The 25,820-nt window shown below is 42.0% G+C and overlaps 2 protein-coding genes across 2 annotated transcripts; one reads left to right on the top strand and one right to left on the bottom strand.

The window, feature by feature from the left end:
- Positions 1-7,664: 7,664 nt before the first annotated feature.
- Positions 7,665-10,258, bottom strand: LOC308616205 (homeobox protein prophet of Pit-1; the record flags this gene model as incomplete). The annotated part of the gene is made up of 3 exons (XM_081232381.1): positions 7,665-8,003; positions 8,745-8,977; positions 10,150-10,258. The coding sequence occupies 3 exons, from the start codon at positions 10,256-10,258 to the stop codon at positions 7,665-7,667; spliced, it is 681 nt and encodes a 226-aa protein (XP_081088507.1).
- A 12,603-nt stretch (positions 10,259-22,861) lies between these two features.
- LOC308616433 (olfactory receptor 1f45-like) lies at positions 22,862-23,791 on the top strand (the record flags this gene model as incomplete). The annotated part of the gene is made up of 1 exon (XM_081232675.1): positions 22,862-23,791. One exon carries the CDS (start codon positions 22,862-22,864, stop codon positions 23,789-23,791), a length of 930 nt encoding a protein of 309 aa, XP_081088801.1.
- Between the last annotated feature and the right edge of the window lie 2,029 nt (positions 23,792-25,820).

Raw genomic sequence — 25,820 nt, 5'->3', positions numbered from 1 at the left:
TTCCTGATTGGGCCAAGGTTGTGTCGCATCCCTCACAGACCCCCCTGGACAAGCCCAGAGACATTCTCTCCTGCCATCCCCCCTCTGCCACAGGACCTCCTTCGCACTCAGACCTCTCGCTTCCAATGTGGTCCTGGGAGGGCAGAAAACGGTGTCTGGACCCCCTGCATGGCCTCCAAGGAAGAAGCAGCCGGGGAGCCTCCTTGAATTGAAGGCTTTGCAAAGGCGGGACTTCTGAGCACGCCCAGAGCCCTACCCTGGACCAGGGAGAAGGCTCTGCTGCCAGGGGTGTTCTCTGGCCCGTGCGCTGCTGGAGACACCTAGCTTACCCAGGAAGATGTCAGGAAGCGCACCGCAATTAGATCTTCAGAGTCCACTGCGGGAGATCAGTAAACAAACGAAATACCTCTCCTGGGTGGCCAGCATATACTCAGAGATTCTGTGTCCAGAGTGGCTAGGTTTCAAGGCCAAGGGCTTCTGTGGGTGCCTGTCTTGAGCAGTGGCTGCCATGACCCTCACATTCCTCCCTTTCTCCACGACCCTCTGTTCTCCACACAGAGGGGACAACGCCTGTAAGTGAGCTCCGAGAGGAGCTCAGCAGAGCGAGGACAAGTCCTCTGAAGTGGGGTGTGGGGGATCTCCTTTCAGACACTTCTTTTCTTCCTCTGTCAGAGGCTGGGTTCACATGTCCTCTCCTATCTTGGTATGTCTCAATGTCTGACAGGAATTTCTTGGATTCGAGATGAATCTCCAGCTTTTGACTCCCACTTGGCACTAGGAAGGTACCCAATAAATGTTTGCATGGAATTCTATAAGGATATTAGAATTCTAGCTTTGATAACTGAGAAGTCTAACAAAAAAGGTGGAAATGTTTATAACAACAAAGGGGGAGGTGGTAGTGGAAGTCTTGGAGACTAAGCAGTTTGCCCTACCACACTGCCGCTAGGGCAGGTAGCTTGGTCAGGAGTCAATTCTATCCTCTGGAGATGGGCAAGAGGACCTGACTTCTTTGACCGTGGGGTTCATGTCCCTGTGATGGCACAGTTTATATGATGGACAGGAAGCTGTCTCTACCCATGCTCCCCCTCACCTCCCTCACCTGACCAGGCTTAGGCTCCAAGCCTGAGTTTCTGAGATGCCCATGGCTTCCTTACCCTGAATGCATATGAGGCCATCTCACTCTAGAAAATGCCAGAATTTCCCAGAGGTGTTCTAGCTGCTAGTTGAGATACCCTATACCAGCTCCTCAGGTTCTATTTGCTGGTACAGAGATGCCAGGGCTCAGATGGACCCAGAAGTCCAGCAAACAAATTGATAAGGGCACATTTTGAGCACCCTGAATTCCAAAGCCTTAGGCCATGTGGCTTCCTAGGCCTATCCAGACACTGCAGCCCCCAAAGACCCACACCCACATGCTAACACAGACACATACACACACACACCTTCAATGAGTCACCCTGTGGTGCTGACGCCTACCTTATTCCATCTTGGGCTTCTTAGCTGGGTGTTAGGAGAGCTGTAAGGGACCCCCTAGGCTTTCAGATGCCTAGTATTGAGGGAGTTGAATCTGAGGGGCATGTCGTAGGGAGTGGAGGAAGGACCTCCTGGAGCAAGAACCTGGAAAACTCTGAAGCTAATTGACCAAATTCAAAAGAGACTGAGTCTCCGAGCTGCTCTTGTTACTGGGACTTTGGGTTCATCTTTTGTTTCTAGCGTGAAAAAGAGTGAGTATTTTAATTCCAGGAGAATTTGGAAAAACCTGGAAAATAGCGGGGGGATTGATTGGGAGGAACCCCTGCGGGGGAAAAACCACCCAGTACAGTCTTAGAGCCTGACACTGGGTCCCCTACTCTGGACCCAGCAGTTTGAAGGCCCTCTCTTGTCCTCATCCAGCCGCTCCTGTCTCCACCAGGTGAGAAGCTTTCAGGGTCCAGGGTGCTTGCCACCTGGAGCTCCAGCTCCTTCCCCCGCTTAGGTCTAATACCTAGGTCCCCTGTACCGCGATTCCCTGACCTAATGGCACTTATCTCGCTTCCTGGGTCTGCCAGACATTCCCAGGTTTCATCCTCCGAAAGACAGCTGAGTCAAAGAGGGAGTCATTGAGCCAAAGGGGGCGCTGTTTGCGCAGGTGGACGGTTCAGACAGCGCCTAGATGTGCAGTCTGGGAACGAGCGAACTGAAGAGGTCTCTGGTATAGGAGGGAGCAGACGCCAGGCAGGCAATGGGCCGGGGTCTTCACGTGTTCTCCTGCCAATCTCGGGAGCCAGAAGCCCCCGGTCTGGATGCGCGGAGAGGAACTCTTCTCAAGACCCTTACAACCACGAGCTCAGAACCTAGAGAACAGGTCCTGCGACCGTGAAGGGACCAGGTGTCGTTTGCATTTGGCAGACAGCCCGAGGGCTGGAGAGGAGCCAGACCCCGGGACCAAGAAGTGTCTGAAGCACTTAGAAACGCGTTGCTCGAGCTCCCGGGAAGGTGAGGCTGGTAGAGCTAGAAGCGGCCCAGGCCTCGAGTCCCCAGGTGTCTGGGAGGGGGTTTCTCACAGGAGCTGAATGTTTTAACTCCTCCGCTTTCTTAGGCCTGGTTGTTTTCATTGCGTTGAGCATGCCCCGCCCGTTCCCAGCCCGGACCAGTAGGGTCTCCGGGACCTCACCTCTCAGCCTTCTAGGAGCGCCCGGAAACTCCATGGTTCAGCCCCACGGTCTTCAGTAGCTTGCAGGAGCGCCCTAATTGTTTCCAAAGTCCCCTGGAGCAGTGCGCCCCGCTATGCCACCCCAGAGCTACTGCTCTTACGCCCTGCACACCCATTTTGGACTCCAAGTCATTTCGTTTTCTGAACTCGGATTTGGATCCTGCTGGGAATGGATCTTTCTGAAAAACCAGGGGTTTAGATTTCCCAACGCAGAGAAGAATTCGTGACTTCTTTACCCTCACGTGGCTGCATTTCTTCTTTGGTTGGCGGGGATGAGTGAAGGGATGTCGCTGCTTCAAAGACAGTTCTTTTTCTTTTTAAACCCCAGTTGGGGCAAAGATTCCAAACTTCTGCCAGTTTGAACTGTAATGGTATCTCTAATCCCGAGAAGGAAGGACAGGGGAACCCGAAGAATCGAGGTACGCCTTGCCCTGCCTCTTGGGCTTTCTAAGACCCACAGGGATGCTGAGATGCCTTGTTAACCTCACCGGCCTCAGCCCCTCAGTTCAGTCCCTGGCTCTGTAGGCACCAGGACCCGTGCAGGCTGACAGCGAGAGGGGGCCAGTAGTGCGGAAACACCCTCTGCCTTCCTTCGCTCGCGCCCCTTCCTCCCCCGTAGTGGGTCCGCGGGCCGGGCAGCAGGACAGGAGGCCGAGAGGGGCTAGGAAGGCTGGAGTGAAGGGCACAGAGAACTTGACCTCGTATGTGCCAGCTCACCAGCAGGTGTGATGAGGCCGAGGGGGACCCTGGGTGTGTGCCGCTGCCTGCGTGATCCTAAAAAGCTAGTGGGAGAACCGACCCTCGAATAGAGAACCAAGAATAGATTTTTAAACCTCACACGAATTTAATTTATGATATATGATAAACATAGCAATTTGATTCAATGAATAAGGTAGTTTAATGAATAGCGCTGGTATATTTTACTTTTGATCTAGAAGAGACTCAGTCCCTTGATTCTCAGCATATACAAAAGTAGGTTCTGTATTTATTTTAGATTTTTAAAAAAATCAGACCTTTAAAGAAATATTAGGGGGAAGTATTTTCTAGGCTTAAAGAAAAAAAATTTAAACTAAACAGAACATTTTCCTAAGCTACACTTTTTGGTAAACCAATCAGGCTGTATCTCTTACAATTTTAAATGTATGTAACACTTAACACAGCAGTCCAACCTTGGGACATCTAACCTACAGAAGTAAAAAGCACCTGGACCAGAGGAAACTGTAGGGGGAAAATGTGATTCAGTGGAAAGCCATGCACTGTTTAGGGCCCACCTTTCCAGTTTATTTGATTTTGATTCTTTGTGCGCTCTGAGGTTTTCTTTGCCTTTGAGCTAATTTATAACTCTGTAAATTATAGATAACTGAGGGCAATGCAAAAAAATTCTTGTCTATAGACACGTAAATAAATCCCATCCCCTGAAGGGTCAATTGAAGTCCCTCCTCAACTAGGAAAGAAGGCAATTTTACCTCCATTTACACATTCATTTCACTATTCCTCATCTATAAATATGCTTGGTCTTTGTCCTTTGAACTGGCTTTGACATCTTTATTGTTGCCTTATGAGTTAAATGAGTTAAATAAAATTTACATATCTATGAGAGTCATGATTTTACCTTTTTTTGAGAACTATCCTTTAATGAAACAACTACAGTGGCATTTGTGGTGGTAAAACAAAACAAAATATCAAACTAACTCTGAATCTCAAATGATAGGAGAATGGTTAAATGGCTCGTAAAATTGCCAGTTAATGGAATGAAAACAATAAAAATCTATGTGATCCAGTTGAAGGATGTTTTTATATCTATATCCACTTACAGTAGGATCTCATTTTTATTCTTGAAAAGGAAAAAATATTAGTGTATGTGTTACTGAGTCCAAGCTAGCTCTGCTTGCCACATAACAGGCAAATAAATCAGGAGATGAGGTGTTGAGGCAAGGAATGGCAACTTTATTTGGAAAGCAGGCAGACGAGAAGGTGGCAGACTAATATCGTAGAGTAACATCTTATCAGGGTCTGGATGCTAGCTTTTTTTTATAGAACAGAGAAGGGGAGGAGGTGAGGAAGTAAAGTAAAAGGCCATAAGTCTTGCAAAATATCTCCTGGTTTTTGGCCAGCCTCAGGGAGGGGCTGTGTTAATTTCTTCTTTTCTGCAGCCATTCACAGTTGGGCAGGGTCAGGGTGTTTCCTTGTGAGCTGAACAAAGGCACTTTAATATTCAGGCAGAGGGTCAGGGTTCCCCGAGGGAGGCCATTATGTATGCCTATAGCTATAGACATCAGCCTTTTAGTGATTATAGTAACAAAAAGTAATGGAGAGCAAAAGTTAAAGTAAAAGAAACAGATCCAACATGGAGTCAGATTTTGTTCTTCCCTGTTACATGTGTATGTCTGTATATTTTTCTATGAGCACAATAAGTTGTGGACAGATACACACTACTAATGTTGTTTATCTCACGTTGAGGTGAATTTGCTTAACATGGGGTTTTGTGATTAATCCAGGTTAATATGTGTAAATATATATTCATGTATAATATATATTCATCTATATAATATATATGTCTTATATGTATATAAATCTTTTGGGTTGACTGTTACAAAGACCCTATATAACTTTTGTAATTTATAAAACTCTTATTAAGATTTGTTTTATAAAAAAATACCAAGAAGTTTCCTGAAGGACATAAGAGAAATCTGGAAAAAATAACAAGACACACCTTGTATTTGGGTAAGAAAATTTAACATTTTAAAGATCCTTACATTTTTGGTAATAAGACACTATGGTACTGATATCAGAATAGAGAAGCTTATTGGTGGGAAAGAATTAAGAGTCTACAACTGTCCCATATGAGATCTTAGTGTGTGGAAAAATGTTTTTACAAACCAATGTTAGACTGTTAAATAAATTATATTGGAAAAACCAGCTAGCTGATTGAGGGGAAATTGGATGACTATTCTACCACACAAACTAAAATAAATTTAAAATGATTCAAGGCATAGTATTTTGATCCAAATAATGAGGAAAACATGGGTGAAGCAGTAAAATTAAGGGGAGATTTCTCACTTGGGGTTCCTCAAGCACTAATAAGAGATGACTAGATCAATACACAAATAACTCAGAAAAGCAATGCAGAGGAGAAAAAAATGTAAATTGTCAATAAACATGAAACTATTTTTAACTTTCACTAGCAATAGATTAAATGAAAAATGAAAAAAATAACCAACTAGGAGACATCACTCTCAGTTAAAAAATTGTCCAAAATGATCAATGTCGATAAGGATGTGCTGAAACTGACACTGACATTTTGGGAGGCATGCAAACCAGTATTATCTTTCAGGAAGGCAGTCTGGCACAAGGGGATAATTACATGGAAATGGAATTGTGCATCACAGAGGTTTCAATTCCAGACTTTTAAAATATAATACATACAAAAAACTGCAAATAAAATCCCTAGAGGCTTGTTTACTCAGAATTCTTCTATGTATCTGCCCATAAGTGAGGTAGACCTACTTATAAATAAGTAAATTATGAGTAAAATAAGTACATTATAAGCGATATGGTATATAAATGGCAAACCAACTAGGCCACAGCATGTTTCTGTTAGGAGAGCTCAGACTAAGGCACTTCACAGCAGATTCTTTTCTGGGAATGACCTCTTATGAACCTCAAGACTCACGGTTTGCTCTTGGAAAAGTTTGCCCTTAATCAAATTGTTTCTTCTCTATCACAAACTGAAACTGAGCCCCTCTAAAATTGAGTTCCCTCTGTGAGTTTATGATTAATGTCTCTACTCAAAACTTTATTCCTTTGTTTGCCTCTTCTGACCTCAATCCTGTGCTAACTGAACACTAATCAAACAGAATCAGATGACTAAAATTGCTATTGTCTATAACATCATTAATGTACTAAAATTGCTGTTGTAGATATCATCATTAACACACAAATCAGGTTGTTTCTCCAGAGCAGGATGAGCTCACAGATCCCCCAGGTGGCTAGAGAATTGTAAACTGGAAACATCCTGACTTCCACAACTATGATTAAGAGATGTCACAAGATGATGATTAATCCCAACTTCTTTTTTCTTCTTCTTTAAAAACACTCCCAACTCAAGGGCCAAGTTGGAGCAGATCTGAGGCTTGTCTCCCACTCCCTTGCTTGGCACCCTGCAATAAACCCTTACTTTACTGCAAACATCAGCTGTCAGAGTTTGGCTTTCGGTGCTGTAGTCACAGGAGCCCTTGCTCAATAACAAAGCCACATGCAGGTGACTTGAAAGTTACGTTGAAGGTAACGCTGAAGACTCAGGCTTAGCAAATCAGGTATTATTTATTTATTGTTTATAAAACACTGGAGAGCTAATATTTGATGATCAGATTTACAAAGCCTGTTGGAAGTGAGAAAGACTGGAGCTAAGGGAACCAAGGAGGAGGATTAATTAGAAAACGTGGGGCCAGAAAAAGCAAAGTGTCTGCTGGAACAGAAAGGAGAGGAATAAATTCAAGAGCTATTTCCAGGATAGAATGAATAAAACTTAATGATGGATTCAGATGGTGGTGATGGGGAAGAGATGTATAGGTAGACTTTAAATCAAAAGCCTTATTGAAATCAGCTAGAAACAATGGGGATGAAGGTCCTCAACTGTGATCTCAGTGAGTGAAGTCCCAAAAGTTCTATCCCCTTCAACCATTTCCAGCCACCAGCAGCAACCACTGCTTCCCTCAATGTCACTTTTCCACCAGTCACCTCCACTGGGACTTTTTAACCTATATCTTCCAGTAGTTTCACCTCCTTAAATTCACTCAATTAATCAGCTCAGTGAGCCTTCATCATGATCTCCCATTTTAACATTCCCAGTCTCTGAGCTATCATTCACCATATTTCTACTTTGCCCTTAGAAGGAAAGGAAACCACCCAGTTTTCTCTGTTTTGTGAGGGTCACAGGCTGGGAAATTACCTTATCAGTACTTGTTTAACTTTAGTTCCAGGACTTTGGTGGCTCAAGGCTGAGGGGAAGCATGGGTGGGGGTGGAGGGCAGGGCATATGACCAGCAGGGGTTGGGTGCAGGGTGGGGTACCAGTCTTCAGAATGGTGGGGTCGAGCAAAGGAACCACCAGTGGAAGGCTGAGAGGGAAGGGCATGGTTGTAGGGGTGAGGGAAGCAGGTCACTGGGGGAGGTGGTGTTGGGTAGGAGTAGGGGCAAGCAGGGCGCTCAGGCAAGAAACCGGAGAAGGTGGCAGGAGACAGATGGGCCAGTGGCTGGAGCAGTGACCGCTCTTGCTTCCTCTGCTTAGCTCTGCGGTTCTGGAACCAGACCTGAGGAGGAGGGAGAATAGCCACATTAGAGCCCCTCTCTCAAATAGGTGGCATTGTCATATGCGGCTACAGACTGGTACAGGGCATAAGACTCCCCCACATCCCCAGAGGAAGTAAAGCTCTTGCAGAAGGCATAGCTGAGCCAGGACTAGTGACAAAGCAAGACCCACACCATTCCCCCAATCCATATCTAAATTTGCCCTGCTACAACTTTGGGTGAGTAAGAAATGTCAACTTGTAAAAAGAAAGAGATAAACATGACACAGTGGCATTTTACCTCCACAGAGAATGGGAAATTTCCTCTAGGTTTATTAGAGACTACGACTATGGATGAGTTTAATTGTTACAGACCAGGTTAGATTTAGGGTACAGTTTATTCTTAAGATTAAGCAACTCTATAGTTAGAATTGAGCAAGCATCAGGTTGAGTTTCAAGACCATGGTTAGGGACAAGTTTACGTACGTGTGTGAATAGTTAGGATTGAATTTCTGTTGGAGTTCACATCACTGTTAAGGTTGGGGTTTGACATTGAAATTCAAGTTAGATTAGGTTAGCTGCAAGGTTAAACTCAAGTGACATTCCTGACGTAGATGAGGTTATGCTGACTGTTGGGTAAGACTCTGTTCTGGTGAACATTTGGGTTAGGGTTATAGTGCCCTGAGAATTTATGCCCCAGTAGTTCCCAATCACTGAATCTGCATTTCTTCAGGGGATGGTGGGTGGAGGATCCTGGGCCATCACCTGGATTCTGGCCTCGCTGAGACCTGTGTCCCGGGCCAGGCCTTCTCGGGCCCAAATGTCAGGGTACCGGTTCCTCCCAAAAGCTGACTCCAGCTGTTCCAAGTGCGCTGGACTGAAGGTGGTGCGGTGGCGGCGCCGGGAATGTGGGTGACCCCTCTGTTCTCCTTGTGAGCAAAGACTTGGTCTCCCCACTCCTATACCAGAGAGGTTCCTGTAGGGCTGAGTGCTCATGTCTGAGAAGGAGGGGGGAGGGAGAGTTTGCTGCCGCATGGATCCACCCATCCATCCCAGACCACATATGCTGGAACCCCCAGTGTATTGCTCATATACTCTGCCCTGACCAGAAATTCTTCAGCTTTCAGAATTAGCTGAATCCAGCTCAGCCTTGGCCCTGATTCACTTCTGATTCCCTTAACCCATGCTGCCCTCTCCACATGAAGTCTGCCCCTCAGTCTCACTTGTCCTAGGCACTCACGCTCCCTCTGCCTCACTTCTGCACCTTGTGCCCACTCCCCATTACACTCCCCCAGATGCATCCCCATGTAAGGCATGCCCCTCCATAGCCTTTCATCTCTCTCAGCACACATACCACCTTCCTGGGTCTCACCCTGTGGATCTCCTATTCGCTCTGACAACCTAACAAACTGCCCAGGTCTCTGTCTAAGACCCCTATGACTTGCTCCCTGCTCTCATGGTTCACATGCAACTTAAACCTTTATATTGTTCCCATTGTCCTATTCCCTCCACCTGGGAAGATGAAACATTCCTCACTCTTCCGCTCAGACACACCCTCCTCACACATACATTTCATCTTCTCCCCTATCCCAGTCCTGGCCTGGCCACCAGGCTGCAGGAACCTGAGCTCGTGGGAAAGGCCTGCCTCTTCTCCCTACAGACTCACTAAGCCCCCACACTAATTAGTCTGAGAGCCAGCCGGGGAATAGAGAACAGGAGCAAAAGGAAACACCTGGGAGGCACACACTGAGAAAAGATATCTGGAGTGAGGATCCCATCCCCATGGGGACCCAGGCGGTAGTCCCTACCCCGTGCTCACTATCCACCTGAGCCCCCTGCTCTCCTCGGATCCAAAGCCCTGGCCCCTCCAACTCTCTTCCTTGGAGAAAGCAGTGCAGTGAGCAAACTCTGAGGTCAGGAGTGAGGAGACAGCTTTTAGCTCAGCCTCTGCCGCCTCCTCATCCGTCAGGGTCTCAGTGTGCCACTCTGTAAAGCAAAGGAGTTGTATCGGCCCATGTGTTCTAAGATTCCCTTGTTTTTAACATTCTAGGATTCTGGTTTTTTATTTCTCCTCTTCACTTTCCTCGTGATGAACCATCGCCCCACGGAGCCTGAGCATGGAGCATGCACACCTGCTGTCTCCTCAGGACCACCCCAGAGATTCACTCACCCACCGTGGAGGTCAAAGTCCCAGCGGCTGCATAGCCCTCGGGCCAGAGACTGCTGCAAACTCGCCCCTTCTTTTGTTTACCCTGCTCACTCTTCCCTTCTGCATCCATGGCTCACAACAAAGACCAAAGACAGCTCAGTCTCGTGTCCCTGAGTCTCTGATTCTGGATCAGTCTTTCTCTGTTTCTGTTCCCCTCTATGCCTTGTTTTCACTGCTTTCCCCCTGTTTATACCTCTCTCTGAATCTCTCTCCCTGTGTAGATATAGATAGATAGACCTTTTTCTCTATCTCCTTTTTTCTAACTTTTCTTTCTATTTCTAATTCCCCATTCCTTTGCTTGAGTATCATCTCATTCTGCCTTGCCCTCACCCTGTTTCTCTGTTTTAGTCTCCACTTTTCTCCCCCTGCACCTTCTCTCTCTGGGATGTCGTTCTCTCCTTTTGCTCTCAGCTGCCTACTTTCCCAGCTTGCAATCCCACACTAACTCTTTCTCCCTGAGCCTTGGAGGAGTGACCTGTTCCTCACCCCTGTGAGCCCATCCAATCACTGCCTGGTCGCCAGAGCCCCCATCATCAGGGGAGGATCACAAGCCAGATGAGGGAAGGTGCTCTGTTGGAGGGTCCAGGGACTGGGGCCAAGAGCTCATATTCCCAGAGGACCAAATTCTTTTGTCCTGTTAAATCCCCTCCTGGGAGCAGGCAGGGGAAGGAAGAGAAAATGCATTCCTCCTGAGACTCCTCCTCAGAACCTCAACATGAGAGGAGAGGGAGAGGGTGTGCAAATGGAGACCAGGAGTAGGGCCTGCCTTGTGTCTCAGTACGTGGGTGATTCCCAAAGACTTCTTTCCAGGAAACTAAAAAACTAAAAACACAAGTACATTCTGGCCCCTCCTAAATATCCTGATTCGCAGAGTACACTGGACACCGCATCAGGACAACCTGAACCATAGGATGAGTCTCCCAGACACCATAGTTCTCAAGTACTTTCTGATTTCCGCTCCCAAATGTCACCTCCTCATTCACTCAGAGCCCCCCAGGACTCCATGACCCTCCAAGGTCACCCAGACCATCAGAGAACAGTTACCCTCAAGAGCATCTGTATTTCAGGTGCATCCTGATCTCCCTAGACCTCAGGACTCTGCAGAAGACTGAGATTCCCATGACATCCCGACATTCTGATTCTTCAAGGAAACCCTGACATACCCAGCATCGCTGAGCAGTCAGGACACCCTGACACCTGCAGTACTCTGCTTCTTGAGATTACTTAGATCTAGGAAGTACATTCTGACATCCGTAGGACATCCTGACCCTTTAAAGACAACCCAATATCCTAGGACTCTAGGGTTCTCTAGGACACACTGAAACCTAGAGTATTCAACCTCAACTAGGAGATTATCCCTGTCCCCCGCCATGAAGTTCTGAAATGTGAGAATAGACTGAATCAATGAGGGCACCCTAATCCCCTTGGAACACACTGTACTCATAGGACTGTCTGATCCCCAAGGTTATGCTAATCCTTCACACACATCCTTTAAAAGAACAATTCAAGACAGAAAAACATGGTAAACTTCCAGGATCCTGAGGCTTACAATATGATCCATGGATCAGAAGTATAAGCAGCACATGAGAGCTTGTTAGAAATGCAAAATTTGAGGCCCCACTTCAGTCCTACTGAATCAGAATTTTCACTGTAACAAGATCCCCAAGAGAACTGACTGTACACTTGTCTTCATCAGCTCTGGCTGCCATAACAAAATACCAAAGCAAGGTGGCTAAAACAACAGATATCCATTTCTCACAGTTCTGCAGGCTGAGAAGTCCATGATTAAGGTGCCAGCTGACTCAGTTCCTGAGAGACTTTTCCTGGGTTACAGACAGCCACCTTCTGTGTCTTCACAAGACAGAAAGAGAACTCAGTCCTGGTCTCTTTTCTCTTCTTATAAAGACACTACTCTCATCTTGGGGCCTCAACCTCATGATCTCACTTAACCCTAATCACCTCCCAAAGGCCCCACCTCCAAATATTATTGCATCACATTGGGGTTAGGACTCAACATATGAAGTGGTGAGGAGACACAAACATTCAGGTCATAACAACATAAAAGTCGAGAAACACTGATCCAAGATGCCAACCCCTCTCCCCCTACCCCAGGGTATACTGTGACCTCCTAGAGAAACTCGAGCTGCATGACAGCTCTGCCTCCCAAGATTCATGTAGTCAACTTGGGTCCACAAGCACACACTGAATTCCAATACTCTTGCTGCCTCAAAATAGCCTAACCCTATAAGGGAACTCTGACCAGCCATCCAAAGCAGGCTGATGATCCCAGGAAACTCTGATATTACAAAGAAACTCTGACCTACTACCCTGCTCCCCAAGACATTGAGACACTACAGGTTTGACTTGACATCCCAGGATACCATTATTTCCTAGGAGGCTGGGGAGGAGGTTTTTTTCCAGGGCATCCTAATTCCCACTCCCAACCCTGACCTTCAAGGAAGCCTGATACCCAGAGTTCTCTCATCCTACAAGAGGCAGGATGGTGTGGTGGGGAAGAATACAGGTTCTGGAGCCAGGCTGCCCTTGGTTCAAATATCAGCTATACCACTTACTAGCTATGTGATCCTGGGCTCATTACTTTGTATCTCTGCATCTCAGCTTTATCATCTAGGGATAATAATACAGTCAATTCTCTTTATATAGGTAGTTTTGTTCCATAAAGTCATGATAAACACTGAATTGGTGAATACTGAACCACTGCTACTAAGGGAAATAGGTTCCTGTGAGCCTCTGGCCACAATATTTTTGGTCAACCAATCAATACATAACATTGTTGTATGTGTGTCTCAGTTTAAATACACCTTACTTAATATATATTGTAAACTCATTAACATTGAACTCATGGCCAACAGCACTATAACTCATGCCTGAACAAAGATTATTTTCTCTGTTAAACACCTCATGGCCCTCCTGCACTTAGGAACACTAGACAGCATTGCAGCACTATGCTTGGGGGCCATTTGGAACAGTACTATTACCTTCAAAAGACAAAAATGTATAAAATGTTGGCTTAGACAAGATAGAAGTTTATTTCTATCACACACAAATTAAGTTCAGAAGTAGGTATTCAAAGGCTGGTACAGTGGATCTAAGATGTCATCAGACTCCCAAGCTCAGAAATTTCTACCCCATTATCTTAGTGTAAGTTTTCCATCCTCATCTTATGGTCCAGGGTGGCAGCTGGAGATACTGTCATTATTTCCACACCACAGGCCAGAGAAAGAAGGAAAAGTAGAAGAGTGAGCATCCACGTGCCACGAGGGTGGTGTACCCCAAACTCTGTGGGACAGAAGTTCCTGCACTCAGGACCCTTCCTGACCTTGCCCTGGCCCTATGTGCCTCTTCCTCTGGCTGGTCATTTGTGTCTTATTTAGTATCCTTTAAAATGAACCAATAATAGTAAATAAACTGTTTCCTTGAGTTCTGTGAGACATTATAGCAAATTATCCAATTTGAGGATGGGGTCATGGAAACCCCGATGTGTAACCAAGTTTAAGAGAGTATGAGTAACCTGGGGGCCCAGTACTTCTGATTGGCATCTGAATGGGGGTAGCTTTGTGGGACTGAGCCCTTAAACTCTGGGGTCTGTCCTAGGTCAGGATAGTTAGTATCTGAATTAAATTATAGGGCACCCAATTAGATTGGAAAGGAAAAAGTAAAATTGTCTTTGTATGTGGACACAATAATCTGCCATGCAGAATTTTTGATGGAATTATAAGGAATCTATTATAGCTAATTAGTGAGTTTAGCAAAGTTTCAAGATTCAAAACCAATATTAAAAAAATAATCATATAACAACAAATAATAAATAATTTGAATTAAAAACTTAGTACTATTTACAGTAGCATAAAATATGAAACATTTAGTGTTAAAGTTGTCAAAAATATGAGCAATCCATACACTGAAAACTAAAAATAATATTCATGAGTGGAATGAAAGAAAACCTTTTAAAATGAAGAAATATGCTATGCTTTTGGGTCAGGAGACTAATTATTGTTGTTAATTCTGAAATTGATAACATTTCATGTGGTCTCAAAATTTCATCAGACTTTTTCATAGAAATTGGCAAACTGATTCTAAAATTTATATAACAATGCAAAAAACCTAGCATTGCAAAAACAGCTTTGAAAAAGATCTAAGTTGGAAGACTTACACTGTCCAAATTCAAGAATTATTATATAAAGATTGTACTCAAGACAAATGAGTCTTGGCCATCAGTCTTGGCCATGAGTACTGCCATCAGTATAGACAAATATATGAATGGAAAGGAAAGAATTCAGAAATAAACCCAAATACAAAGGCAATTTAGCAGAGAAAGTCTAGCTTTTTTAAACAAGTGGTGCTGGACCAGTTGGCTATCTAAATCACATGGGGTGAGGGGGGATGGAACTTGGATCCATACCTCATACCATATTTTAAAATTAACCTAAAATGGACCACAGATCTTAATGTAAAATCTAAAATTATAAAACTTCCAAAACAGGTAAAAAATCTTTGGAGGGCTTCCCTGGTAGTGCAGTCATTGAGAGTCCACCTGCCGATGCAGGGGACACAGGTTCATGCCCCGGTCCAGGAAGATCCCACATGCTGCGGAGCGGCTGGGCCCGTGAGCCATGGCCGCTGAGCCTGCATGTCTGGAGCCTGTGCTCCACAACAGGAGAAGCCACAGCAATAAGAGTCCCGCGTACCGCAAAAAAAAAAAAAAAACTTTGGGAACTTGGATTACATAAATATGTCTTAGATATGACACCAAAAGACCATATATAAATGAACAAACTGGTAAATTGAACATCAAAGTAAGAACTTCTGCTCTTCAAAATACACTGATAAATGAATTAAAAGACAAGTTACATACTGGAAGAAAACATTTGCAAATCATATATCTAATAAGAACATTTATCTGTTAATTCATATATCTGATAAAGGTTAACTATGCCCAATATACAAATTCAAGAATATAAAGACAAACAATGTAATTTTTTAAAATGCAAAAAATTTGAACAGGCAATTCACCAAGAAATATATGCAATACAACAACCTTGGAAAAGAGTTTGGCATTTTCTTAAAAATGTTAATTTCTTAAAATGATCCAGCCTTTCCTCTTCTAGTTAATTAATCCAAGAGAAGAAAAAGCATAGATCCATACCAAGTCTTGTAGTTGAATGTTGCCTGTGACTTTATTTCTGAGACAACACAAGCCTTCATAGATAGGCGCCTGTATGAACCGTTGTAGTATAGCCATGAAATGGAATATTACCTGCAATAAAAAGGAATAAACTACAACTACAGCATGGATGAATCTCAAAACAATTATGCTGTTAAAGAAGCCAGACAAAAGTGTACATGTTATACGATTTCATTTCTGCAAAACCCAAGAACAAGAGTTGGCAAAGCACAGCCTATAAGCAAAATTCAGCCCTCTGCCTTTTTTTCTTTTTTTAACAAGTTCTTTGGAACATAGCCATCATCATGTTTTTCATATTTTCTATGACTGCTCTCCTTCTACAATGGGAGAGGTGACATTGCAACATCTAGAGTACTCAGTAACTGGCCTTTTACAGTAAAAATTTGCCGACTCTTGCCTTAGTGTACATGTTGAAATACATAGAAAACACAATGGAATCTATAGAAACATTCCTAGAATTGATAAGCTAATTTCAGAGTACAAGGTGAATATGCAGAATCAACTGTGTGTCTATATGTTAGCAATAAAAGATTAGAATTTAATCCTCCCCAAATTAATCAACAGATTCAATACAACCCAATCAAAATCCTAACAGACAATTTTCAAGAAATTGACAAGCTGATTTAAAGGTTTATATTGAAAAGCAAAGGACCTAAAATAGCCAAAAACCTTGAAAATTAAGAACAAGTTCAGATCACTTATACTATTGATTTCAACATTTAACATAAAGATTCAATAATCATGACAGTGTGTTATTGGCGTTAGATAAACATAGAAATGAATGCAACACACAAAAACTCCAGAAATAGAATTGAAGTTCAACAAAGGTGCAAGTATAATTCAATATGGAAACAGAAATCTTTTTAGCAGGTGATGTTGGAGCAACTGGTTATCAGTATAGATAAAAACTAACTCTAATTTTTACCTCACATCATATTCACTCATGGAAATGAATCATAAAGTTAAAGACAAAATTCTATTAAACTACTGGAAGAAAACATGGTACAAAATATTTGTTACACTGACTGAGGCAAAGATTTCATGAATAGGACATAAAAAGCATAACTTTAAGGGGAAAGAGTGATAAGATGAACATTAAAATTAATTTTTTCTTTTCATAAGGCATAAGAAAATTAAAAGCAAACCACAAACTGGGAGAAAATATTTGCAAAATTTACAATTGAGTCCAGAAAAAAAACTCAAAAATGAGAAGAAAAACAGCTCAATAAAAATAGGCAAACAACCCAATAAAAATGGGGAAAATATTTGAACATAACTTCACAAAAGGAGATATATGAATAGGCGATAAGTATAAGATGCTCAACATCACTAGTTATCAGGAAAATGCAAGTTAAAACCACAATGAGATATTATTATACATCCAGTAGAATAGTTAATGTTAAAAAGACTGACAAGGGCTTCCCTGGTGGCGCAGTGGTTGAGACTCCACCTGCCGATGCAGGGGACATGGGTTCGTGCCCCAGTCCGGGAAGATCCCACATGCCGCGGAGCGGCTAGGCCCGTGAGCCATGGCCACTGAGCCTGCACGTCCGGAGCCTGTGCTCCGCAAAGGGAGAGGCCACAGCAATGAGAGGCCCGCATACCTCAAAAAAAAAAAAAAAGACTGACAATACCCAGCGTTGATAAGGATGTGTAACAATTAGAACTCTCAAATATTGCTGATAGGAATGCAAACTGTCCAGCTATTTTTTGCAAAAACAGTATTGCAGTATCTTATAAAGTTAAAACATTTACCATAAAAACCAGTAATCACATTCCAAGAAAAATGAAAGTATATGGCCACACACAAACTTCTACAGAAATGTACATGGTAGTATTATATGCACATTGTATACATATAGAGAGATATGCATACATATTATACATAATATTTCTAAACTGGAAACAAACCAATTTCCTCAACTGTTGAATGGTTATAAAAATTGTGGATCTCCTTACTATGGAATACTACACAGGAATGAAAAGGAACACAATGTTAATAAATGCAACAAATTTGTGATACATTGACAACATGGATTAATCTCAAAAGCATTATGCTAAGTGAAAGAATTCAAACACAAAAGACCACATACTGTATGATTCCATTTATATTAAATTCTAGGAAACACAAAACTGTAGTGAAAGAAAGCAGATCAGTGATTACCTGGTCATGGGAGGGTGCTAACTGCAAAGGGAAACAAGAAAATTTTTAGGGTGATATAACTGTTGTGTTTCTTGATTGTGGTGGTGGTTACATGACAACATGATTTTAAAATTCATTGAAGTGTAACTTAAATGGGTAATGTTTATTATCTATCAATTATAACTCACCCCCCCCAAAATTAATTTCAAAATATGGAAAGAAAAGAGGCATAAAAATTAAGCAAATGAAAAAAATAGGCAATTATTTTTTTAAAAAATAGGCAATTATTAACTTCAGGAACATTCAAAAGATGTGCCAGGAAAAACAAAAAGATTAGTACACAAACAGTGTATAACACAGTCAGAAAATCAATAATAGATATTGACATACCTCCAAATTGTTATGTGCCTATAATAGGAGCATTTGAGGAAGAGGAAAAGGGATGGTGAAGTGGTATTAACTCATCACCTGTCAAAATGGGAAGACAATATATTGTAAATCAATGATCAAAAATAGCATTATAAACATATTATTTAGAAATATATAAAAGTATTTATATTGGGAAGTTGAATCATGGAGGGGAAAGACAGGTAGGGAACTACCTTTCTCATTTAAAGAATTGTTTAACTTTTAAAGCTATGCTAATATATTTATTTGACTAAAATAATTTTAAAATAAAAATTCTTGATTAAATACTTGATTTATTCAGTTTTTATATTCCTTTATTATTAATAAGAGCATTTAAGGCTATTTTCCCATAGCTTTTTATATTTTTTCTCTAATTTATGAATCATTTGGTTTAAACTTTCTTTTTGATATGGGGATTATGAAGAACACTGTTTTAAATTTTATCAAATGAACATTTCTTTTTACATTTTGATTTCTGGTTTCTAATTTTTTGCTTTGTGGTGAAGCCCATAAGAGAATATATCCTATGAAATCAATGTTTGATCTCATTGATTCAGTTTTCATTTCAAAAACTCTATTATAAAGTTTTTGTTGTAGTCAAGAAAATGGCCAACATTTGTAATTATTCCCTGGTCTTAAAATAAGAATATATATTCTCTATTTTCAAGGTGGAAATATGTGTATTTTATATGTGTATATATATATATATATATATATATATATATTTTTTTTTTTTTTTTTTTTTTTTTTTTTGCGGTACACTGGCCTCTCACTGCCGTGGCCTCTCCCGTTGCAGAGCACAGGCTCCGGACGCGCAGGCTCAGTGGCCATGGCTCAAGGGCCCAGCTGCTCCGCGGCATGTGGGATCCTCCCGTACCGGGGCACGAACACATGTCCCCTGCATTGGAAGGCGGACTCTCAACCACTGCGCCACCAGGGAAGCCCTATATATATATTTTTAACTGATGTATAGTTGATTTACAATGTGATAATTTCTGCTGTACAGCAAAGTGTTTCAGTTATATATGCATTTTTAAGATATTCTTTTCCATTATGGTTTATCACAGGATATTGAATATAGTTCCCTGTGTACAAATCAAATTTCTTTGTTGTTTAAACAAAATCTCTGTCATATTTTTTAATTAACTACTTGATCTATCAAATTCTGGGAATCTTATATTAAAGTCCATCATTAAGACATTAATCAACTTCTTTTTTTTTAAACCTTTGCCTAACCTATTCCTATTCTACATTGCTTACAATGCTATTGCAAACAGTTGCTACATTGTTTTGTTTGATTTCATAACTGTGATTAAGTTTTATGAATTTGTCCTTTGTTATCATAAAATATTACTCTTTTGTGATTTATGCTTTCAGTTGACTTAATTATTGCTTTGTCTGTAATTAATAATGCCACCAATGTTCTCTAATTTTTGCACTTGCCTAACACACCTTTGCCCAATTTCATATTTCTGTTCTTTCTTTTTTTAAAATTGGTTCTAAAACTCACCTTGTAAAAATTTTGTTGTGTATATGCACACAAATAGAAACTTAAAAATACACATCCAAGTTCCAATAGCCCACAGATATTATTTAGATGACCACATATATAACCCACACCCAGTATTCCCTACCCCCGTCCACAGGCCAGCATTTCTAAGTGGTACGTCTGGTTTCCTATGTCAGGGGCACAGCAACTATTACAGAGATTAACTGAGACAGAATTGAGGGTCTGTTCTTAGACATTACTTTCTTACTATAAATTGACAAACCTTTTATTTGAAAGAAGAAAGAGTGCAGAGTCCTAAAGATTTAAGGAGTATACAAAAGGGAGTCAGTGTAGAGCAAAGAATGGAGCTACCATGAATATCTGTGGGCCAAGTTCACTGGCTTCACAATTTTTCTTCAGATCAATTCTGAGCACAGAGCAAGGGACCAAGTATATTTTGTCTGTGACATGGGTGTGAGATGTACTTGATGCAATGGGAAGCAACAAGTCTGAACACTAAACTGATTTCCCCTCAGGCTGAGATATCTGTGTCCAGAGAGGATAGGAACAAAGAACCCTTAGTATGTGTGCCTTTAATGAGGAGCTGTGGGGAATCCACCTTAGAGGCACCTATCTGAATCTAAGTGTTCTCCTCCAGTGAGAAAATCTTTCTGACTCCCCCACTAGCTGTGACTTTCTCATGATTCAGGGTCAAGCAAGGAGCCAGTGGAGACAGGGGTCCCATGATAGCGTCAAGCAAGGAGCCAGTGGAGACAGGGGTCCCATGATAGCCTCTCACAGCAGCAGAGCAGCCAGGTAAGAAAATCTGGGAAAGCAGGTGAGGACACAGTTATCTCCAACAGAGACAGATTCACACAGACAAAAACATACGTTTACATTTGGAGAAACACACACTAAATTCTTCAGCATCTCACCAAGTTCAAACGGGAAACATCACCTGGTTTAACATGTACAAGCCTTTCCTCTTTCAGGATGTACTGCCCATTGCAGAATAGAGCAAGCATGTTTCCAAGGTGGAAACAGAAAATTAAGCAGTGGGAAACGAAAGAGGTAATAACTAAGGGCAGCAGTGCTAAGATCAGTGACGGCCGGCTCTTAGAAATTCTGGCCAAAAGCTCAGAGCCAAGAGCCACCCTCTTTCCTCACAAAAGAGACTCTTCTGTCAGACATTCAAGACCCTCCTATTCTGCCCTTAAGCTCCACCGTTTTATTAGTTGCTTCCTTGTGTACCTTCACTGTGGTCTATGACCACATTAGAGAAGTGTCTCGGAGGGAGGTTGCTTGGATGCCACATGGAACCCCACAGAGGGGGTCAGCTTGAGCTGGAGTCCAAGCACTAAGCATCCTCAGTTTTAAGGTCCAGGAACACAAACACTCAATGCTGCAAAACATGAGATGTCTCAGGGACAGTCACAAACTAAAGAGATTCACAAGGGACTGATGTATGAAACCAGGCCCTCTTACCATATTGACTTGGGGGTGGGGCCAACGTTGCTTGTACTCCTGGTAGGACTATCCCAGCAAACATTGACAGGAAGTGGCTAACCTTAATGCTGGCAGGTCTCTCGACATAGAGTCTGGGTTATTTAGAGCCTCTACACCTGTTTTTGCCTTTGCCAGTTCCCAGACAATAGGAAAAACCCTACACCATCCTGCTATACTTCTTTCACCTTCTACTACCATTTCCATTATGGGAAATAGCTTACAATTAAGACCCTAATATCAACATCTACTCTTTGGAGCACAATGAAAACGTCTGCACAAATATTGTTTTGGTTTTTCCTTGATGCAACCCCTGTACCCCCACTTCTACATTCTACATCCTTTCCCTGAAGTACTTTCTTTCAATAGCTCTGGGTACTGCCAACTTCTGCCTTTCTACCTTTTAATTCTGTGATATAATTTATGAGAAAATGGCTTCAGATCTCAGAATTTTACATTGGTTTTACTAATTTAACTCTCAAAATGCTGGATATTTTATAGTCACCATACTATATACATCCTGCAACCACTCTCCTAAAAGTATTGCCTGTGACACCCTTTATCCCAGTCAGTCAAGACATTTAACCTGTAAATCTCCTCCCCTGAAATGCCATCTCCTCTCCTCTTTACTATTCGAATACTGTGTATTCTTACATATTCAAAATTCTCTATCTGACTCTTTCTGCCTGCATTAATTCCTTAAGGCTGGGATTATCACTTGGATATGCCCCCATAACTTGACTTTCTCTATGAATCTCCTTTTCCTCTTCAAAAATAATACCAAATACCAGTGATCCTGTTTTGGCCAGCACAGGGAGAAAAGAAGTCTCTTCACAGAATGTCGTACATAGCAAACTCACTAGCACGCTTAGCTCATCCAAGCCAACATTTGTGAGCTACTGCAATGACATTTTGATGCTATCCAGTTACAACGTTGAGGGAAAACTGCCAGGCAGATCCTTCAGTGCCTAGAATTAGTATAATCCTGAGAAAATAAGAGAGATCCAGAATGAATTTGAGTGAGTTGTATAAAGTTATTCGGGTAAAAGAACTTATGACTTTAAACAAATAGCTAAATCTCATTGCTTCATTTTTCCCTTCTGCTTAATGAAGCTTGTTATTTTTTAAATTTACATATTTTAAATCTGTAAGAAATGTATGTAAAGCAGGAAGACACTGCCTGGCACTTGGTTATAGTCTCAGTAAATGGTTGATAATTGAAACTTGGAAGTAAAACTAGGGAGGAATATAAAGAAAAGGGCATTTCAGCTGTTTCAAGACTATAAATGTTATGCTTTCTTTCAATCTAATCTGTCATCACCTAATTTCTCTGAATCCCAGGTTCTTCATCTCTGATTCTTCTTCTCAGGGTCCTCACTTATGAATGATGGATGACAGAAGTTCCTGGTGGCCTAGTGGTTAGGATTCTAGGCTTTTACTGCTGTGGCCCAGGTTCAGTACCTGGTCAGGGAACTGAGATCCCACAAGCCATGTGAGGCGGCCAAAATATATATATATATATATATGAATGATATGGATTAAAAGAAATTGTGTATGTGAAAATAACTTGTATATACCAGATATTCATTAACTGTTAGTGAAGTATGAATTAAGCTGCATGAAACCAAAGATAATTAAACACAAATTAAAATTATAGAAATTAACCAGCTATTTATTTCATTAAAACTCGCTTCATAGAATTATCTAATGTGAATTAATTCTCAATGACAAAACAGTATCATAAAAAATTTGCTCAAATGATGACATTATCAATCTCATCTACTTTTATGTTTGAAGTGTTATTAATTAAGAAATACATTTTGGATCTGGTATCATTAAAAACTTGTATTCTCTAAACAATATATGGAGGCTAATTAAATAAATATTTCCTTTTACTTTTGACCACATCTTCTCCCCTGCAGCCATGGGCAGAGACAACCAGACTGGAGTCACAGAATTCATTCTCCTGGGACTCTCTGGGCAGTCAGAGCAGGAGGAGGTTCTCTTTGGGCTGTTCTTGTGGATGTACCTGGTCACCCTCATTGGGAACTTTCTCATTGTCTTGGCTATCAGCTGTGACCGTCATCTCCAAACACCCATGTACTTCTTCTTGGCCAACCTCTCCTGTGTCGACATCTGCTTTTCATCAGTCACAATCCCCAAGAATCTAGTGAATCACATACTGCGAAGCAAGTCTATCTCTTACATGGAATGTATGACCCAGATCTACTTCTTCATCATTTTCATCAACATGGATGGGTTCCTCCTGAGTGTGATGGCCTATGATGATTATACTTCCATCTGTTGCCCACTCCACTACACCATGATCATGAGGCCCAAACTCTGTGTCCTTCTGGTGGCTGCATCTTGGGTCAGTACAAATCTGCATGCTCTCCTACACACTCTTCTCATGGTGCAACTCACATTTTGTTCCAACAATGCTGTGTATAACTTTTTCTGTGACCCTTATCCTATTCTAAAACTCTCTTGTTTGAATACCTTTATCAATGACCTGATGGTATTCACTGTGGGTGAACTGGTATTTATGACACCATTTGCATGTATCATCATTTTATATGATTCCATCTTCTCTAATGTACTGAAGTTGCCATCTGCCCATGGAATAAGGAAAGCCCTGTCCACATGTGGATCCCACCTCACTGTGGTCTCCCTCTTCTATGGGGCAATCCTGGAGGTCTATAAGCACCCTTCATCCTCGTACTCAGTGCAAGATGTGGTGACTACTGTCATCTTCACAGTGGTGACTCCTCTCATCAATCTCTTCATCTACAGCTTGAGAAATCATGACACGAAGGGAGCTTTAAGGAAACTAATTTCATATTCTATACTTTAAAACTTTTAGAACTGAGAGGACTCTTGGATAACATACATTTTTTCATTTTACAAACCAAGAAACTGAGTCCCTATAGGTATAAATTTACCCATGACTATTCCTCGAATTAATGATATGTGATCATGGTCATGCTTTTAAATATGAGGCTGATAGGTGCTCATAAGTCGTAAAACCATTAGTTATCTATAAAAAGGTGTGATTTTAAAACACTTATTTTACAGACAACAAAAATTCAGGAAAAGACAGGATTGGGTCCAGCAACCTTATGAGACAGTGGCTACCATATGGTCTGAGAATTTCAGAAAACTTTAGAGTTAGCTCTCCTCAGTGTCACCTGTCCTCTATGGCCTCACATTAGGAGATGTTAAATTTTCCCCAATTTACTGACTCACAGAAAAGTTACCTTTTCCAGGGCTGTACAACGAGCAATTATTGGTTACAAATGGTCCTGTTACTTTCAGGGTCTTTGGTCATTACTGAATTAGTTAACTTTTCCTCTGTCTTAGGCTCAATTCCTACCCTCACCTCTCACAGCTCAGAACCTACCCCTGCACTATTCTTCCCCCACCACCAATCTAACTTTTTGGTGCTTTATTGCCTGGCATGGGTGTTAGGGATGGGTATCAGAGGGTGGCGAGCCTCAGACAGTAGCTAGAATTCCTCATATAAATCTCGGTATCCCTTCAAATTTAGATGGGCTAAGAGAAGCAGAGGTTCCCTTAATGCTAAAGTGTCCAGAGTTACTATAACACTTTAGGAACATGAAAACATGAATTAATTACAGGATTTGGATTAGAACCCAGAACTTCTGACTCCAAGTCCAGAGTTTGTTCCAATCCAAGGAGCAAGTTTCCAGGAGCCCTTGCCGCTTTTCCTACTCTACATCTGAGGGTTCCCACCTCGTCTTCCCTGGTGTCCAGGGAGCACTCACCTAAATCTCCAGTGGTCATTCTTCAGAAGCCTTCAATTCCTCATTGGCCTTCTCTCCTTTCTCAATCTTCTCTACTCTCGTGAAAAATCAGTACTCATTGTCCTCACTATCACCTCCTTTCCCACTTGGTCCCAACACTGACCAGCTCTTACCATGAGCACAGCAACAGGCTTATAGTGGTTCTGACTGCCTCCTGCTTCCCCCTACACATATCTGTCCTGCACACAGGATCAGTTTAATCCTCCTAAAACATTGATGGCATCCTGTCAGCCACTCCTTATAGAAATATTGAAGAGGCCAGGATAAATCCAAGTATTGCCTTCAAATACAAGCCCAAGATGACTTGGCCCTGAGCCATACTTACAACTTTTTTTGTCATCAACTCACATAATTATATGTTCCACGACTTTCTCCTAATTCTCTTCCTCTTTCTTTCATTCGTCTGCTGAAAGACTCCTTTGATTTTTTTTGTGTGTGTGTGATACACGGGCCTCTCACTGTTGTGGCCTCTCCTGTTGTGGAGCACAGGCTCCGGACGCGCAGGCTCAGTGGCCATGGCTCACAGGCCCAGCCGCTCCGTGGCATGTGGGATCTTCCCGGAACAGGGCACGAACCCGTGTCCCTTGCATCGGCAAACGGACTCCCAACCATTGTGCCACCAGGAAAGCCCTCCCTTGATTTTTTAAGACTCTAATAATTGTGCATTCCCCTTAACTCCTTTACTAATTACATCTCACAGACATGTACTGAGCACACAACATAGTTCTTCTTGGATGTAGTAAATGAACTCCCAAATGTATGTTGGTGCCAGTGGGAACCTGACTACATGTGATAAAATCAATGTAGTGTTCTGAACTGTTAAGTTTTATTTTAGAAGTAGTTTAGTGCAAATGTTTGAGATATAGTAACATGGACTAATGTTGGTGTTTAAGGTTACATGACTCATTTTGGTCTCATCATATTCTTCCTTGCATTACCCATATCTGCATACATGTCTCCTCTGGTTATTACATTACATATTCACTTTGATAAAATACCATAGATTATGCATGGGCACATCCCATACAATGCTCAGTAGAGTTTTTGTTCATCCCAAAT

This window comes from Mesoplodon bidens, assembly GCF_964165515.1.
Source record: "Mesoplodon bidens genome assembly, chromosome: 4".
In the NCBI taxonomy this organism is placed as follows: domain Eukaryota; kingdom Metazoa; phylum Chordata; class Mammalia; order Artiodactyla; family Ziphiidae; genus Mesoplodon; species Mesoplodon bidens.
This window is presented reverse-complemented; position numbering and strand designations above follow the sequence as displayed.